The 19,481-nt window shown below is 43.4% G+C and overlaps 1 protein-coding gene across 1 annotated transcript; it reads left to right on the top strand.

Annotated features, from left to right (window-relative positions):
- Window positions 1-3: 3 nt before the first annotated feature.
- Window positions 4-19,019, top strand: SNX18 (sorting nexin 18; the record flags this gene model as incomplete). Its single annotated transcript, XM_026035585.1, has 2 exons — window positions 4-1,255; window positions 17,650-19,019. Coding segments are annotated over 2 exons (1,506 nt in total), but the record flags the coding sequence as incomplete, so codon positions are not given.
- Window positions 19,020-19,481: the final 462 nt, after the last annotated feature.

Raw genomic sequence — 19,481 nt, 5'->3', positions numbered from 1 at the left:
CCCCCCGCCGCCGGCTTCGCCTTCCCGCCCGCGCCCTACGGCGGCGCCTACCAGCCGAGCCAGGGCAGCGATGACGACTGGGACGACGACTGGGACGACAGCTCCACGGTGGCCGACGAGCCCGGCGCCCTGGGCGGCTCCTACGGCGACTACGAGGCGGCGGCCGGCGGCGGCCCCGGCCGCTACCGCCTGTCCACGCGCTCGGAGCTGTCGCTGGGCTCCCGCGGCGGTGGCGGCAGTGGCGGCCCCCCRGGCGGCCCCCCGCACCCGCCCGGCRGCGGCGGCGCCAAGAGCTCGGCCACCGTGAGCCGCAACCTCAACCGCTTCTCCACCTTCGTCAAGTCGGGCGGCGAGGCCTTCGTGCTGGGGGAGGCGTCGGGCTTCGTCAAGGACGGCGACAAGCTGTGCGTGGTGCCGGGCCCCCGTGGCCCCGAGTGGCAGGAGAACCCCTACCCCTTCCAGTGCTCCATCGAGGACCCCACCAAGCAGACCAAGTTCAAGGGCATGAAGAGCTACATCGCCTACAAGCTGGTGCCCAGCCACACGGGGCAGCAGGTGCACCGCCGCTACAAGCACTTCGACTGGCTCTACGGGCGCCTGGCCGAGAAGTTCCCCGTCATTTCCGTGCCCCACTTGCCCGAGAAGCAGGCGACCGGCCGCTTCGAGGAGGACTTCATCTCCAAGCGCCGCAAAGGCCTGGCCTGGTGGATGGACCACATGTGCAGCCACCCCGTGCTGGCCCAGTGCGAYGCCTTCCAGCACTTCCTCACCTGTCCCAGCACGGATGAGAAGGCCTGGAAGCAGGGCAAGCGCAAGGCGGAGAAAGATGAGATGGTGGGGGCCAACTTCTTCCTGACCATCAGCGTCCCCGCCGGCCCCGGCACCGGCCTGGACTTGCAGGAGGTGGAAAGCCAGGTGGACGGCTTCAAGGCCTTCACGAAGAAGATGGACGAGAGCGCCCTGCAGCTCAACCACACGGCCAACGAGTTCGCCCGCAAGCAGGTCACTGGTTTCAAGAAGGAGTACCAGAAGGTCGGGCACTCCTTCAAGTGCCTCAGTCAGGCCTTTGAGCTGGACCAGCAGGCCTTCTCCGCAGGCCTCAACCAAGCCATAGCCTTCACTGGGGAAGCCTACGACRCCATTGGGGACCTCTTTGCAGATCAGCCCCGGCAGGATCTAGATCCTGTGATGGACCTGTTGGCGCTCTATCAGGGGCATTTGGCCAACTTCCCGGACATCATCCATGTCCAGAAAGGTAACACCCTTATGTGTCTTCCAAAAYGAGGAAGTTTTACTTATTGGTGGTATGCACACGGAGGGAGGAAGCRGGGGCTGCATTTGTGCTGGGTCTGGCTGGCTCAACTTGGGTGAAGTCTTTCAGTGTTTATTCAGGTAAACTGATGCTACAAAACAAACCAAAATACAACAGTGATAATTTTCATTCTGTGCCAAAGACCRCAGTTTTACTGGGAATTTCACTGGCTAAAGGTCACCAAGTTTTGCTGTGTGTATGTGTGTGTGTGTGTACATATATATATAGAGAGAGAGAGAGAGAAAGAGAGGAAACCATATCTGTCTGTACTATAGCTATACTAAAGATTAAAGAGCTTGTCTGGAAATGAAGTGGCATGAAAACATGTATTACTGTCTTATATATTTTAGATCTTAGATATTATGTCGTAAATCTCTGAAATAACCAGAAGGTACTCCAGTTGTTCCTCCTGTTTGAGGTTTAGTCTCATAACGTTGTGTTACATGTGTTTTGCAGTGTAAGACATTCAGAAGAGATGTTTTAAGCAGCTGGCTTTTGTCTGCTTGGCTACACACTGAACACTTTTAATGCTTTTGTGGGGTTAATAGTCTGCCAGCATGTTGAAGGCAGGAATTGTTCACCCTCTTGTTATCCTGAAAAAGGTGTTGCTCATCTGTTAACCTTGCTGCAGCTTTGTGTGTGAAACACAGCTCTGGGCTTCCCGCTGCTGTTTGTGTGGCACTYGGTGATTCACAGGAGAGAAATCTCCGAAGAATCTGCTGTGTTACTAGTGGCAGTTGTTCAGAGGAGCAGAGGTTTGTAACACTAAATCTGTGTAGGTGGTTTTGCTGCTGTGTGGTTAACGCTCTTCATATCTGCCTTTGCTTCGTTTGCTGTGCTGCTTGCTTTTCCATCATTTTCAACTTRAAAATCAGAGGTGTGTGGGGACTACAGCTGTGAAAATGACCAAGAAGCATCACATAGGCTGTACAGGAAATGGTGTGGGTAACAGTTTAAAACCAAAGAGCTGCTTCTCTGGAAAATCTTCAGACATTCCTAGCTGCTGTTCTGTATCCTAAGTTTCAGCACATGCATTATCAATCACAGTGAATCAGTCATTTTTCCCCTTTTGAGACTTTTTAATTGAATTTTGCCTCTAGAACAGTACGTTCAGATTTAAGACAAAACAATTTGGAAAAAGTCAGCTTTCAGTCTGCCTTATTACTGGGAAAATCTGAGAAATGAGAGTTGGGATAAAATGCTAAGTAAAGTGCCGGTTTGTTTTTATGTAAGAAAATACGTTTTTCATAAAAAAAAAATACATCAAATCCACATTATCATTCTCCTGTATAATCTTTGGAATTGAGTGAAAACTTTAAAAATTCTAGAACATGTAATCTAACGTTTGGTTTGTTTTTCTAACTGGTGTGGCATTGTGTCCTGATAGCAACTTTTAAGTATTTTAAATTTGGAGAGAARGGTGGCTTTGGCTATATCTCATGTTTAGGATCTGAGAATTTTAAAGTGTCAGCTAACAGATTATTTACTAGCTGAAATAAAACGGCAAATAGTRTATATTATTTAAGTAAAATATCTTAAAGCTTTAAGATTATATACTACCACTCTGTAGTATTTCTGAAGATTTTGCTTTGAGAAGAAGRTTGAGAATGAGAACATACGTGGCTGACTCAACCGGTATCTCCTTATTTCCTTCAACTTGTGTGTCTTTGCTTCCTCTAGTTCTGTTTTAGTTTGCACTTACTGGTGAGGTTTACCTTGATGAGCTAGGAAAAGTTCTTCCAAATGAGCTTCTCCTGGAGAAATGCACGAGCTTGGCACACAAGCAGATTTAGTAGCTTCTCGACTAACTTTTTTTTTTTTTTTTGGCTTCTTCCTCATCTTTTTCTTCGTCCTCTTCTCTTTTTTTTTTTTTTTTTCAATAGGCAAACTTAAAGAAAATTATGGGCAAGGTCTTTTTTTTTTCTTTCTCCCCAGTATCTTGCTGTTTTACTGCTCTTAAGAGCTGCTAAAAACAAGGGATGATTTGTCAATTCTAATTGGTAAATTACATTTAAAAATATGAACAGTTTGTTCGGTGTTTTTACAGCATAATTGTTTGAATTTATAATCTGGGAAAATTGCCAGTATTTGAGAATTATTGTTATTTCTATAGAGCAAACAAAAATCTCTTAGTGATAATAGATTGTCTGAAAAGCAGAGTTCAAGTGCCCTTCATTGTTTCATTTTCTAGTGTAGAACTTCATGTAAAAAAATGATCTCAAAGCACCCTTAGAGGTAGTAGAAATAGTGGCCTGGTTGGCACATTGCTAAAATAAGCATGACTTGTAAAAAGATGAACCCTGTAGTTATGAGTATTTCTATATAGTACAAATACGTTGTCCATTTGGGATGAAAAGCCCAGTTCCTTTTTATACTGCGTTTCTACATCCCCCTCTTCCTGACAAACACCAAAAAATCTGGGGAGCTCTGCCCAAAACATACCCAAATCTGTGGGTGGAATGTGAGACTGCCTTGTCTAATATGTAAGCAAGTGTCTTGTTAGACTTGCCTTGCTATGGGTTTACTCTGCTTGCAGGTAGGTGGGCAGCTGCTTAATGTGATTTAGCTGTAAGGATTCCTGTTTAAATCAAGATTAAATTCTGAGTACAAGTTGTTTCAAGCATGCTTTGTGGTCGGAACTGAACAGTCTGCATGTGTGGGGTTTTGAATAATTTCTGCAATGTTTCTTCTGTGAAAAGAATGCCAAAGATTCCATGAGCTGGAGACAGAAATTCTTTGCCTTTTGGGCATTATCTCTTGTCCTAAAATTGCAAACCGGAATCATAAAGCCCACTGTTGTTTTGTCCATATATTTGCAGGAATATGTGTTAACCATTGTGCTCTTTCACCTCTTGTGTTGAGGACCTTGTGCATGATCTGAAGTGTTCAGAGAGRGATTGTCATTTTGGTGAATTGTATAAACATGACAATAACAAGCAGACTGTGGATATATTTTCAGACTACTTCTCGTCTTACATTTACTRTCAATATTTCATGAAGTAACAATAATTTCAATAGGAGATTTCTAAAAATTCACTTCTTTCTGCCTCCCTTATAATCATGAGTTTTCCAAGGTGAAAAAAGTTATTTTCTTTTGCACCAGAAGGGGCGAAAGAAGAATTTCAACTTTGTTGTCCCACATTCCCACTGAGGACCAGCTGGTCTGTGCTCAGTGAGAGCCCTTGTCTGGACCTGTGTGCACTCCAGTCCAGAGCTGAGAAGATCCATTGGATTGAGACCGACAGTGAAGAAYGCAATGAGTTGGGAATCCCACATTTCTATCTGGAAATATTTCATTTGAGAGTCTCACTGAGACAAGCATTTTGCTTCCAAGACATAGATTCTATGAAAACTGGTCACTTATAAGTTTTATTTCGAAAACTGAGCACTTGGAAGGGAAAAAAAAAAAGACAACTGTAAGGGTAGGCAACAACAGCAGAGTGGTAGCTCTGAGCATCTTAGCACTCAAAAAAGCTTTATGAATCTATCCCTTAATACCTCTTAGGGAAATGTTTCTGAAGGGCTTACATGAAAGTATTCTTGTACATACCTATGTCTTCTGGAATGAAAGATCCAAATATATTAGACAGAAATGTACTTGTACTTAGTGGGGGTTTGTTTCCCCTCTGGCAATACATTTGCTGAAGAGGAGGATGAAGTTTAGTACACTAAAACCAACCTACACTTTTATTTGTCGTTTTCTTTTGCAGAAGTGGTATTTCTTCCAGGAAATAGTAGATTTAGTTGCTTTAAGTTTGAGAAGTAAAGCAGCTTCTTCCCATCTCCATTTATGATAGAGAACACCTTTTTGTGAGTTACTTGTTGGATTTTCCTAGGCAGGCTTGGCAGTCTCGTTAACATCAACATTAATTGCCAGGGCTTCGCTCTGCTGATGAGATCTTCTGGCTTCTGTAATCTACAACATAAAATGCTCATTGCAGGCCCACGCAAGCTCAGGTTCAGGAAACTTACGCACCTATGACAATTTGAGATAATATATTATAGTTCATGCTTGTCTGTGGCTATCTAGTGTTAATATTTGCTTAGCTGGAGCGGAGAAGTGATTTACTTCTTATTTTCAATTARTGTTTGAGGAGTTACTGAGGTTTCTAATGACTTTTGAAAGTGCAAGAAACGCTGGTTAGCTTAATGGTCCATCTCTATTTTTCAGAATCCTTCTTTGTCTTGTCATTGTGATGGTAATGGTAGTAGAATTCAGTTGTGATTTTTGCAAAACAGATTTGAGACTTTTTAARTGTTTTCTAAGATGTAGGCAGCAATTGACTTCCTCTACACTCCAGGATTTAAAGAAGTATTTAAAAAATAGCTGATTGATCCTTTTATTTTTTGATCACTGTTTTGAAAAAGTAAAACAAGGCAGTGTTACTTGAAGCAAGCTTAATGCTTTAGAGAGTGCCCAGAATTYATTGTTGTTAGAATATTTTACAAAATTATAGCTGTAAATGCATTCCAGCTGATATTGTGTCAAAATTTCAAACATCAGTAAAACCCCATCATGAAGACTACTGAAATCTAGAGCTCTCTGTAAATTTTCAGTGAGTCCTGAGAGGGAAAAAGAGAGATATCCGTGTTTGTGAATGAATTAGACAAAATTCATGCCTAAAATTTTATACCACAATGTAAGAGYAGGACTTTTCTCTCTTGCTTTCTTTCTAGCATCTTGAATTTGTTGTCAACTCACGTCCTCCCCGTCTCTATTTTTTTTTTTTTTTACTCCCTCCTTTTTCTCTTTGTCCCTCAAGTACATATCCGTACATATCCTTGCATGAGGTTGCACTCTGCTAAATTTGCTGTCTAAAAGCTAGGCGTGTAACCTTAGCCAGGTGACCGCTGCAGGCAGTAAAGAGAGCTGGGTACCTGCGTTTCCTGTGTGCAGGGCTTTGGTGCGCGGSGATGGATTACTCCGCGGCGCTCGCTGTGTTTCCTGCCCTCTCAGCTTCCYGGTGCTGCGCCCGGGAGGATGCAGAGTTTGTCTGCCTGCTTCTGAAATGCCCGCTAGTGTGTTCAGGTTACCTGCGAAGGTGACTGAAGGTAACTGAGAATTTCAGATGCCTGAACTGTGAGAACACCCCCATATTTATCAGCTTTAATAAATTAGAGCTTCCTTAGGGGTAAGTGTATATAAATCATTCAAAGAACAATGAGTAGGACTAAAATTAGGCAATGGCCTTAYTTGAAAAAGTTTAAACAGTAAGAAAAGTGTGAGCTTATACATCATATCTGCATGTAGAAAGCCTAAAAGATGCATGGGTTTGCTTAAAGAACATTTTTTTTCTTTTTCCCTCCATCTCTTCTTAACTTGCTCTTCTGAGGGAACAAGATTCATGCAGTCACTATGCSTTTCACCACGCCATGACCTTTTGGAACATGTCAGCAGGTTTCATACACGTTTGAGGAAGGAGAGAGTTTCCACAGATGATAAAACCCCAGTGAATTTTGCAAGGGCAGGTGCCTTAGCAGAGGAAGGATGTAGGARCTCCCCTTGCAGGAGAGCTCGCGTGCGTTGCAGCACGCCAGAGAGCTCCTTCAGGCTGCCCATGTGAATGCTGACAGGCCGGAAATGTTTGGATCAGAGCTTGCACCTTTGCTTTTGATCCTAGGAAATACAGTTCTCAGCTCCTGCAGGAACAAGCACTTCTTTCAAGTACTTGTTCACCTTAGGCCTTAAGGCTGTGTCTGTTGCGTAAACCTTGTGAACTTCCCGAGTAGTAGGACAGCGCAGATATTAAGGAAGTAAAAATGATTTCCCTAGAAAGAGGAAGTAATTTTTATTTTACAGACTATTTAATCCTTTTTTTTTTTAACTTGAGATTTATGAAGAGCAGGAGGCAGTAAAAAATGCACTGTCCCGCTCTTACAGTTGAGAGAAGTACAGGTCATGCTAAAAATGCTTCCACCAAAGCAGGGAAGGCAGGAATTGGTAGACTGAAAGCAGAAAGTAACATCTGGAACTCCTTCAAGGCTTTGAAAGCACATTAGCAAAAACAAAAAGCTGGCCACTTTTTTTCTTCTGGTTTGCAAGTCATCTTTGAAATAAGAACATGTTTCAACCTTTCCAATGTCTTTRCTGTTAGGTTCTGTGTTTGAACAGTTAAAATGCCAAGTTAATGTGTGCAGACTGGATAACCTATCCAGCTGGTACCTTACTTGCCTTAAATTGCCTAGTTCAAATAGCGCAGTATTCAAAGCACCAATAAAAAAATGAAATCACATTTGGCTTAGCCCCCAAACCATTAGTGTTATCAACAGACCAGAGCAAATAAATGACAAACACTTCCTACACAATCTGTTAATATTTTTTCATGAAGGCCGTGATGATTTAAACAAAAAAAAGAACATAGTGGAAAGTGCTTTTAAAATTTTGGAGTGAATGTTTCTTGAAATTGTTAGTGGAGGGCTCATGTTTCAATGATCTTGTCAGTGACTCCGTGTTSTCATAGGAGTTCATGGAAAAGTGATAGTTTCGACCATCATCATGGTTTTGTTTTAGGTAGTAAGGTGCCATGTGTGAAAACTTACATAATTATGATGCACTAAACTACTCCTGTTAATGCCTGCATACAGTTCCTTCACAACAGCATGAGGAGCAGATTAATGCTGTTGTTGAGAAGCTGTCATTGCATTTCGTGCTACGGGCAACGAGCAGCTTGGTGTTCTGCTTTTTTCAAGCTTTAAGTCCTTGTATGCATGAATAACTGTGCCAGCTAGATTACAGCATCCCAGGGCATAGGCTACCAAGTTTCATGGCAACCAYGCTGCATTTTCCAGTTGTCTGCAGTTCCAGATAGGCTCAAACTCGCCCTCGAACGGCACCTTTGAATGGTAGACTGTTCTCCAGCAGACTATTCTCTTCTGCCTTTGTAATACTGTCATATTTAATATAATTGTTGACTTGCCCTAAATTGTGCTCTCTTTTTGCTTCCTTCAACCTAATGAGGCAACAGCATCCAAAAGCAGCTCTTTCACAGCAGCTTGATCAAGTATGGGTGTGTGWTTGGGTAGACTCTCAATCTCTACTTTTGAGGATGGGATAGCAGGGTCTTAGGCTGTGTAAGCTCTCTTCTCCTGGCCATCTGCATCTGGTGCATCTCAAGAACATTTTGAAGAAACTATAATTTAACAAAATGATGGTTGCATTTCTTTTGGCAATGACTTATATGACTCCCTCCTATATCCCCTGTCTGCAGCGTCAGCTGAAGTGTGGTCAGAGGGAGACTCCTTAAATTCCGCCCCCGAGGCGGGGAGCCCAACTAGTCCCAGCACCGACAAAAGCAGCGTTATCTCATGTTTGCCTCCTGGGCTGCGATGCAAAAGGCTGGATTTATGAGCATGGAAAGCAATATATGTAACCAAGCTGGACTGTGGGCCTTCTGCTGTTCTGCTATTCCTTTGAGATCAAGCTATTCCTTTGAGACATCACTATGGCTACATATAAAGTCAGTAAGTTGCTCATTATTACAGTTCAAACGTGCTGTAGTGGCTAGGATAAGGAGGGTTTTTTTCTTTTGCTGAAAGCACTGTCTCTATCCAGGATACCTAAAGATACATATATATATTATATATATATATATTTCTATTTTTAAATTACTGCATCTGAAGTTTTACTGGAAAATGTCCAACTGACTTTGCACTCTTTTCACGTGTGGTTACACAGCAGCATTGGGTGGTTTTGTTTTTTTAATGGGGTTATGCTGAGCAGTAGGTGAAACAGACTCATATTTCTGTAGAATTTCCTTTGTTATTTTGACACCTTGCTCACACAATTATACAATTARTAGCAGCTCTGTGGGCAAACTGGGGCTTGTTGCTTGCCTGGCTTTGTAGTTAGCCTAGTGATACCTTCTAACTGGGGATGCTGTATGCCAAGCTGGTAGACTAATCTTTGGGCCTTTAAAACTAAAATGCACATTGCTGGTGTGTTAATTTAAATGACTTTTTCCAGCAGCATCTTGGAGACTTTGAAGATGTAGAGGTCTGTAACCCTGGAAAAGTAAATTGGCCAAATACGCTCCTGTGTGTATGCAGACCTGCTGGCTGTTGTAGGCCCAGAGCCTCTACTCAGGTTTAAAATGTAGAGTTGTATGAAAAATGGGATGCAATTAGATACGTCCAGTATTCATTAAAACTGGTAGTTCTTCGAACTATGCCATTTGACTGCATTCTAGCACCATCATTAATGAGTTACATATGAAATAAATTAATATCTTTGTTGGGATGGGTAAATATGATTAGAACTTTTCAAATTCCGGAAATCTCTGGAAAAGACTGTTTTATTTTTTTCATGATCTCAGAATTGTCTAGATTAAAAAGTGATTTTATTTTGAACTGGAGCTCTTAGTAACATCTTTCATTGGGATTTGCAAGAGGATAACTGGAAACCTACAATTCTACCTAACATAAATCATCCATCAGTCAATCAGTGTTAACCTTAATTTTAGCAGAACACTATAATTTAGGATTTTAGATTTTTAGGTTATTATTAGTTTGTTTCAATAGTGTTTTGAGCAATCAGAGGAACAATAAAAAATAAAGTTTTTAATTGCCACAGTATTTTGCAGTAATTGCTATTGTAATTTTAGTTGCAGCAGATTCTAAAAGCACTACAGCCACCTCTGCATATCTACATTACAAATCCTTTATGTGCTAAAGAAAGYGCAGTTTCATTTATTTTTGTATTGCAAACTTGCTTTCCTTCTGAAAAATAGAACTTTCTTAAAATACATTTGCACTGTATCATCATAATTGAATTAGAAATCYGAGTTTTTAAAATCCTGTTTTGTTGCATTTTCAGAAGAGACAAATCACTGCTACTTATCATCTTTGATGCTGAAGATTACTCTTTTTTCTGTTTAAAACTCTAAAGCCAGATTTTAGCATGAGTAGTGAGTGGTTCTTCCTCTAGTCCCTGTGCTGACCCTTTTTCACTGTGATATTTCTTTTACACAGTTAAGTCTCTACCAGGGAAGCCTTCTGGTTTTAATTTCAGGAAAATTCCCATGCTTTCCGTTCTAGATCTTGGCCAAAAAATGTAAAGAATTTGCAGAATCTTAATGTAGGCTTGTTCTGTTAACTCTCATTGCGCTCTTTGCAAATGATCTGTCCTCACACTGAAATCTCCATTCTCTTGCATGCAATTTTATAGTCTTACTTAGAATTGAGAGAAAGGTGGGTAGTTTTTTCTGTTGTTGTTTTGTTTTGTTTTTGTCTTTCTTTTTGGGGCAGGGAAGGAAGGGGTTGGTCCATCAGAGCAGCTAACCAGAGCTAATACATCTTTATACTGATGCTTTCTTATTTTTCTTCAGCTTCTGTCTTGGTCGCTTTGAAGTGCTATACATCTCTGAATAGCATATGAGTTAGCTAAGGTTTTCATATAGCAAGCCTGAGCAGAATGTAAGTCAACTTGCTTGTTGGTTGAACCTGGTTTAGGATATTTATTTGTACTAAGCAGCACGAGCAGCAGCAAAATCACTGACGTACTTGTCGGTTGTTGATGCCATGTGCAGACTGCTGCTAGGGAGCTTTTAGGGGGTAGGACTAGAGGAAATGGCCACAGACTGAAGCATTGGAAGTTCCACAGGAACTTAAGAAAAAATTTCTGAACAGTGAGGGTGCCAGAGCCCTGGAACAGGCTGCCCAGAGAGGTTGTGGAGTCTCCTTCTCTGGAGATCTTTAAAACCCGCTTGGATGCAGCCCTGTGCCACGTGTTCTAGGTGACCCTGCGTGAGCAGGGGGGTTGGACTAGATGACCTCTGAGGTCCCTTCCAACTTTAAGCATTCTATGATTCTATGGAAAAAAAAAAAAAAAAAAAAAAAGGAAAAGTCAGGTTCTGTTTTAGGAAGCGTTTTGTTGACTCTGTAGAATATAACAGAAAATACAGCCTTGAGTCCACTGTTCTACATAGTAGAGTCTTATTGCAACCACAAAGACTAGAAATATCTTGTGCTTTTTTCCTTCAAAATGGTTTGAAATTCCTTATATATCCTTAAAGCATGTGCAGAAGTCACCTAAATTCTTGTGCTACCTATAGAATGCAATTTTTTTGTTCCTCTAGAAACAATAGGAAATTCTTGATGACTGATGATTGCTGAATTCTTGATGAAGTAGCAGCCTCTGAGGCAAACCTACCCCCAGGTTTCTAAAATCTCTTTTACAGAGATGTTACTGATGTTTAAGGATGGCCAGCAATGAGGGTTTGCTTGCAGGGGAGGAGGACACTTGAGCGGGAGCGCCCGGAGCGGCGCGCGGAGCTCGGCGCACGGGTCGGTGCCGCACGGGCCGCAGGCTCTGCCGCCGCCGCCGTGGGCGTCCTGGCGTCGTGGAGCTGAAGGCACAGACAACGTGAGGGCCCAGCGCCCCTCGGGCTGGCGTCGTCCCGCAGCGAGGCCTTTGCGGGCTGCGCTGTCCGCGGGGGCTGGATGGCTTCCAGCAGCCTGCGCTGGGTTACGGATCGTGCTGTTTCTTCCTCAGATGCTCTGAGAGCCATGGTAGGTCAGAACTGTGGCTCTGCTACACGGGCTGCACAGGTTTGCCTCTTCAAAGCATTGAGCAAGGAGTGGTGGTAAAATAGGCCTGGCTTTAGATTCCTGGGCAAGGAAAGCATAGGCATATTTCTCCTTACCTTTCTGCTCTTGTATCCTTTTGTATGCAACTCACCAACAGCAACATACTGCATATATTGTTTTCTCCCATCTTTTTAGAGATGGWGCCTCAAAATAATGGAGAAGCAGAGGGAGTCATTAGAGTTCAAAGTTCTCCCTTGAATATTGAGTAGCGTGTTTTAAAAGACACGCCACAGAAGCCTACTGTTGTGCCTGCATATTTAAAATATTTGATATGAGGGGAAGCTTAATGGCATGGAAATGCAAGCTATTTTCCTTCTTTGTAAGAAGTAATGAACCAAATTTTATTTTGTAGCTTACTGACTGCTCAAAGACAAAAAATATTTATTACACAGATAGTTTTCTCGAGATTTCTCAGCTGTAACTGCTGAAAGCTGTTCTCTGCTAAACTTTATTTAAAGAACACTGTTTGCTGACTCGGGTTTACTTCCCTTGTGAGGGGGCAGCAAGAGGAAGGCAAGCAGAGGAACCTTTGTGCTCGGGCACAAATTCCCCGGCTCGGCTCCTGTCTGGAACATGTCGACTCACGGGCCTCGGAGGAGGCACTCGGGAATGCGGCGTCCTAGGCCAGAAGGATCACCCTCCACAGGCTTCTCCCACTCTTATTTACAGCTGTTGTCTTTCTCTGCAGCTTTGGGGGGTGTCTCTTAGGTTGTTAGAAGTCGGTGCCCTGGCTCATTCCGAGGGCTGGTTACCACGTGTCCCCTCCGCATCCCTTGGGAGCAGGGCTGCTGCTTGCCACCGCACCAGTGGAGGTGCCAGCAGTCACCAAAGTGCAAGAAACACTTGAGAGCTGCAGTCATGAAAGGGTGATAGGACCCTGCCAATTAACCGCTTGGCTTTTACCAGGCAGGTGAGCTTGGAAACTCGGTATTTTGGACTGAGATAGTGAAGATGTTGCTACATTCCCAGCTTAGCAGGGGCCTGTGAATTGCAGACCTGTGTGACCGCAAAGGCACTTGCTGCTGTCGCAGTGTCTTTTAGGGAGGATGCTGAGCTCGCTCGGCTGTGTTTGATCCCGTGTTCCTCCCCATACTCAATATTGCTGCCTGCAGGCAAGTTACTGCTGCCACAGCAGTTTCTCAGATGTATTTCAGAAAAGAATGATGCAGTTGTAAAMAGTATCTCTCATTACTGCTTTTGTTTTTTAGGACTCCAGCAAGCCCAGCCRCGGAACAGATGCCCATTGTGCTGAGCACTGTGCAAACACGGAGCAAAAAGGGGCTGTTTCCCGATGAGCTGCCCAGCTCTGTGCTCGTCTCTGTTGGGGTTTTCTCTGCTCCTGCCTGCAGCACGCGCAGCTCCGTGCAGCGCTGAGCAGCACGTGCAGCAGGGAGAGGCTTCTGGCCCACTCGCTGGCTGTGGGTGCCGGTGCCGGGGCGGCCGGGCCGCGGCTGCTTCCCTGTCGCATTGCCCAAGCCCGCCGGCAGCTCCCGGCCGCTCCAGTTCCGCTTACTTCTCTCCGGAGTTGGATGTCGCCCGTGGCTTCTCAGCTGCTAGTGCTGTGCTGTAACTGTGCCCTATTAAATGTGCTTATGTAATTCTGTGTGTCTAATTGCAGGGCAGCAAAGCAAGCGCTGAAACTGTGTGTTTCACTTAAGCCTTTGACAGTATTCAGTGAACATCTGTGTCTGTTCAACATCAGGCTTCAGACAGTGAAAAACAACGTTGTCATCTGCTTTTCCTCACCTTAAAACAGGATTTGATATTGCATGGCTTTTTTGAGCATCTTTGATCCGGGCCCTCTTTGCTGCTTGAAAACTAGTCCTAATTAGTGGAGCCAGATCTAGGAGTCTGTTGGTTTGACTGGAAGCTTTAAATGCGTAGGCAGGGTTATTCTTACCGTGTGAATTAAAATTCACACATTGTGCGTCTATTCCGCCACTCCTGGAGCGGGCGTTCTTGGATGTTTATCCCAGACACGTATTTAGCAGATTTCCTTGAGCTGGTATGCACTGGCAGGAGGCTCCTGCTGCTGTCCTTTAAAATGTGTTTCAGCTATTTTAAGGGTATCGTAATTTTCCTTGTTGTTTTGGTTGTCCAACCCGATATTTGTTTAGTTAGGATCCTTAAACCCAGAAATCAGCAGCTGTAGTTAGGCCAGAGCAGGGCCTGAGCAGCTTCAGTAGCTGGAGGGGTGATGGGGGGCGTGCCAAGGGGAGCATGAGGAGTTTGGCATTTCAGAGGAAAACAGGAGTTCGGGGCAGGGCCAGGACTAAGGACTTTGGATTCGGGTGCCGAGGGTGGGGATGGATTGATGGGGTGAGGGGAGGCGTGGGGCGCAGCGCTGTGGGGCGCAGCGCTGTGGGGCCCAGGCCTCAGGCTGTGGGGCACTAGTCCCGGCACTCGCTGCGTCCTTCTCGCACCGGGTTGCACGGAGGCAGCTGCTCTCTTTGCCCCTTTCCCTCGCCCTTCTCCCCTCTCTTGCAATGAGAAACATTGACCTGCTGAGTCTTGGAAACAGGTCTCTCATTTAAAAGCCTTTTGACGTGTGCTCCCTGGAACTTCTAATTCCCCTAGTTTTGGGGAAACCAGTGTTGCAAATCACAGCTGTGAGGGAAAAATAAAGAGTATGTCAGTGTCACAAGCCTCAAATGCTCTTCACTTGCATGTGCTTGGGTTGCTGCATCCTTGAAGGTGGTGAATCTCTGTTAAGGCTCAAAGCTTTTCCCATGCAGATGCAGATAAAAGGGTTGCAGCTTACAGATGCAGTCTGAGAAAAATTGTAATGAAMGATGTTACATTACTGTTAGTAAAGCTAATGACAAAGCTGTGCAAACTAGCAACACTGTTGGCCAAGACAGGTTAAAATAGATGCTGATGGTATTTTAAACCATCAAATGATTTAATTTGCCAAAACCAATTTCTCTGTTGTTTCTACACTGTTTCACAAATAACCCAATGCTGGAATTAGAAGTGCTTCAAAAAGCAGTCAAGTTAATGCTTTAGTGTAAGTGTAAACTCATGTCATCCCTAGCTGGCCTCTGTTGTAACCTATATTGATTTTAAAAATGAAGTTCCACTGTAGAATCAGCATGAGTCTCTGCACATTAATACAACAGTGTTAGTGGCTGCCAGTTTTCCCCCTGGATTCCTTTTCTTAATCATGTATCTTTAATGTCAGAAAAAGGTGTAACACTATTTCTATGGTGGAGGGTTTTCATGTTTGCTAAAATAGTTGTAAAATAATTCAAAGATTATACAGACCCCCAAAAAATGAATTATACTTTCAGCTGCTGATGCTGTGAAKTTCCAGCAATTTTTTTCCAGTTTGGTCATCCTAGAAAAAACATTTAAAGCTCTTTCCCCACATCAGAGCTCAAGAGTTGTCATATTTGTTTAACTCCATCTGGCTTTCAGTAAATCCCAAATTGTAGGTTTTATTTATTGTTGTTTTTTCCACAGTTCTGCATGAATTCCTGCCATGCAAACAAACTGCGGAGAGAATGTTTGCAGAGGCCGYTCCTGTCTGTGCCTGGAGGTGCCCGGGGGCTGCCGGTCCCAAGCAGGGGCTCCCGGCCGGGCTCGCGGCCCGTCGCTCACTGGGCTCCCGCGGGAGATTCCCRCCGCGTTGCGGGGCGGCAGGAGGGTCACGTTGAGCGGCGCCAAGCACCAGGGGCCGCGTGGGGAGCGGTGCCAYGGGCACCCTGAGCTGGATGGAGCAGCCTCGGAAACGGGACAGTGTAGGTGCCGGGGGCCGTGGGGCCCTCTGCAAACACAGCTCCGCCAAGGGGAATTTCCTTGGCTCCAGGTGGGACGGTGGATGGAGAAGGWGCCACGTGGGGTGCAGCCTCCGTGCAAGTTCAGGAGGGGAGAACATGGGTTTCAGGGCAGGGCCGTACTGGTACGAGGGGTATGTTTGCCGAGTGTTGGTTATTAAAGCAAGAGGAAAACAAGCCAGCTGCCCTCGGTTATGAAGTCATTGCTAGAGAGTTAATGAAGGAAACTCCTGCCTGCTTCTCTGCTCTGAGCATTCCGCATGTCACACACGACGCAAGCCCCTACTCCCTTACAAAAATGAAGCAAACTCCGTTCCCCAAGTGGACCGAGTCGTCCGGTGTTTGGCTTGGCTCCAGTGTGAGAGCAGGTTGATCCTCAATTCCTGCTTGTTCCTGGTGAGACATTAACGACGGTGCCAAAGGTGACGTGTGTGGCCTGGCGAAATGCCCGGCACCCTTGGGAGACCTCGGGCTGCCAGCGTGTCTCTGCCAGCAGATGGACAGGACATGGTCCCCCCTAAACATGTGCCGGCAGGGAGGCTGGCTTGGTGACTGGTTTCTGCTGGTGGGAGGGAGCACAGAAAAGCATTTTTTCAAGAAAATCTAAAGGGAGTCGTGTAGGCAAACCGAGTCTCTTGTGTGGCGCACAGTCTGCGATAGGAAAGCACAGAGTTACGTGAGACGTGACAAATAGGTGAAGGAACAAGTAGCTAAGTGTGATCGTAAAGGCTGTGAAAAACATCATAAGATCAACATTTTGTGAGAAGATAAAAGCTGTGCTGGTCTTTTTGTGTATAAAGTATATATGTAATATTTTGCAATTCCSCAATTTGGGGAAATTAAGTCTATAAAAAGGAATGTCTAGGACACATTTTCTGTGTCAGTATTTGAGCCTGGTTTTGGCACTCTTCTGTTTTTGTAAGATGTGGGCTCTTTAATCAGCTATTTGTCGGAAAAGAGGCAGTACGGTTTTTGTTTTGCTTTGCTTTGTTTTTCTGTTCGTTCCTGCAGGCCTCTGTTACCTCCACCCASACTCCTACAGCTTTGAAATAAGCTTCCAGGTTCTGTGGTACAAAGTGACTAATCTTGGGGTATCTGCAAAGTAAAAGCACAATGCTGGATTGGTCAGATTTTGTGTTTTCAGATCTCATTTTGATGTCTCACATTACTAAAAGTCAGATTTCTGCATGAGGTTATTTTTATGGTGTTTACATAGGCTTAAATCCATCTGACTAGTTTTCTAGAGCTTTAATTTTTTTCCACTGCTAGTATATTTATCAGTCTTTCTCTAAAGTACACCATGTGATCTTTAAGATTGTGAAATGGAAATAATTTTTCTTCAGTAGTGTTTGCAAGATAGGTCTTTTTWAAAAAAAAATGCAGTTTTTTTGACAACATCCCCTGTCCTGTGATTTTTTGCATTTATTGTGTTTCAGCATTATCATTAAAATAATCTTCAGGGTCGTACTCTTCACTCTGAGCTGGTAAAYTGAAGACCTGGGCAAGTCAGTTTTACAGTTATTCTCTGTTTTATGTTCCCTGGCATAATGATCATTCAGCCTTTGTGTAGTTAGAATGTAATTTGAGTGACTTCTCTTTTACAAGCCTGTTTTATCTGTGAAACCTTATGTGCTTAAATGTCACCTTTGTGTCAGCTCTTTATGTTTTCCTATAAAAAAGAGTTTTATGGATTTTTTTAAATATATTCTTGGGACATTTAGTGTTTGACAGCTAATCGAATCAACGGCTGATTATCTGTGCAGCTAATCATTGTTCTAGTTTTCTTTTTCCCAAACATAATATCAAGAATGGTGAAATCTTTATGCCACAGATTTTAATGTTGTAATTGTAAAAACAGCATAGTGTATAGTATGTGTGTGTGTGTGTGTGTGTGTGTATTAGACCATTTGTTAAAACGCAGTGCTCAGTTCAGCCCTGTCCTCCCAGTTCAACTGTTTTGTTCTGTCCTTCACGCAGGAGCCCTTACCAAAGTGAAGGAGAGCAAGCGGCACGTGGAGGAAGGGAAGATGGAGCTCCAGAAGGCGGAGGGCATTCAAGAACGCTGTAACATTATTTCTTTCGCAACCCTAGCAGAAATCAATCATTTCCACAAAATCCGTGTAAGGGACTTCAAATCACAGATGCAGCATTTCTTGCAACAGCAAATACTCTTTTTTCAAAAAGTGACACAAAAGTTGGAAGAAGCCCTTCACAAGTATGACAGTGTTTAATCTCTGAACTTGCATCTGTGAACTTTCCTCAGTGTGGAACGGACTTCAGCAGCAGACCACACGCTGCTGCTGTTGAGGAGATATTGCCAGTGGTAGGTGGTGGTACGAGGATGGTTTTGTGCTCACCTGGAAGCTCAGCTTACTCTGATTATGTAGAAAGGAAACCGCTGTGTGGCTGTGTAGTAGAAACAGTACCACGCATTGTAACTAAGTTATACTGTGTATGCCGACACTACCATTGTAACTTTCTCGAAATAATGAGTATACTATTTGCCTTATTGCTTTTTGAAGCATGGTATTCTAGTGCATACTTTGTAGACCTCAAAACCCTTTGGGTCTTTAAGGAAGCTGGCTAGAGGGAAACGCCTGCTTCAGATGCCTTTTTACTCTCCTAGATTTGGATTTCCTAAATTCAAACAATTCTCTGTTTACAGATTCCTACTAGAGCAGCTATGTGATTCTGTGCCTTTAGACTCTATTTTTTCCTTTTTTTAGTAAGTCACATTTTTATGAGTGAATGAATGAAGGGTTGATGCCTATGACAGGAACTGATTATGAAACCTCATATTGACTGGAAAGAAATCAGCTGCCATCTAGTTTGCACAGCAAGTTCTGTCTTTCAGCAAACATGGGCTCAAAAAAGAGAATTTAAAATAAATTCACACCTTCCCTGAAAATGGAGACTTCTTGTTACAGTTCTGTATACTAGGATCATTAGCATCTTAGTTCTGTGTACTAGGACGTTAAGCACATATACAAAAATGCAACACCACTAAATCCCCTTTCCTGAAAGAATATCATATTGAGAGGTTTTGTGATACAAAACATTAGTGTGAGTGAAAATTTGAAGATCTAGCCTAGAAAATGATGCTTATCAAGGGGATGTGAGTAGAGTAAGTGGGTAGAACTCTTTTTTTTTAAGTTTGAAATGATCTGCTAATTGGTCAGTTGCTGATTCAATTTAATTTCAGACCTGCATCTACATTGCCAGTTGACTGAATTGAGACTCCACTGTGATTCATTAGTTTACTAAGTTACAGATTTTCAGGGATGTTCAGTAGCATAAATGATCTGAAATCAGTCCTGACTGAAGTGACTTGGAAAACAGGTGGCATTTCTATGTTCATAACACTCAAGAATTAACAATTGTCTTAATTTTTSTACAAGTATTTTTGACAAGCAGGGTGCATTTATATATACATAAATACTATCTTTTTAAAGAGTTTTCTGACTTTTTTTCCCTTGAAATAAGTCTGAAGTTTGTGTTTAACCTATTCGTGTCCCTTCTTGTAGGTCAGTMTGAGAGGTTTTATTTATCTTATCTTTTTTTTCCTCTCTTAAAAACAATAACAACACCTCCCAAGGATGCAAAATGTTTACTTTTTTTGTTTGTTTTTAATTGAATTAATCACAAGTAGCTTACACAAACAAAAGCCTGGAAAATGAAGTTGTGATAGTTACATTGCGGTATGAATCATTCCTCACCTGTGTTGGAGAAGGTTCAGCTCTGCCACTAGATCATATCAATTCCTCTAGCTGGATCCCACGCCACTCTCTTAAAGGAAAACATTTAAGGAT

Source organism: Nothoprocta perdicaria, unplaced genomic scaffold (assembly GCF_003342845.1).
Source record: "Nothoprocta perdicaria isolate Ctin4 unplaced genomic scaffold, notPer1 scaffold_1, whole genome shotgun sequence".
Taxonomy (NCBI): Eukaryota; Metazoa; Chordata; class Aves; order Tinamiformes; family Tinamidae; genus Nothoprocta; species Nothoprocta perdicaria.
This window is presented reverse-complemented; position numbering and strand designations above follow the sequence as displayed.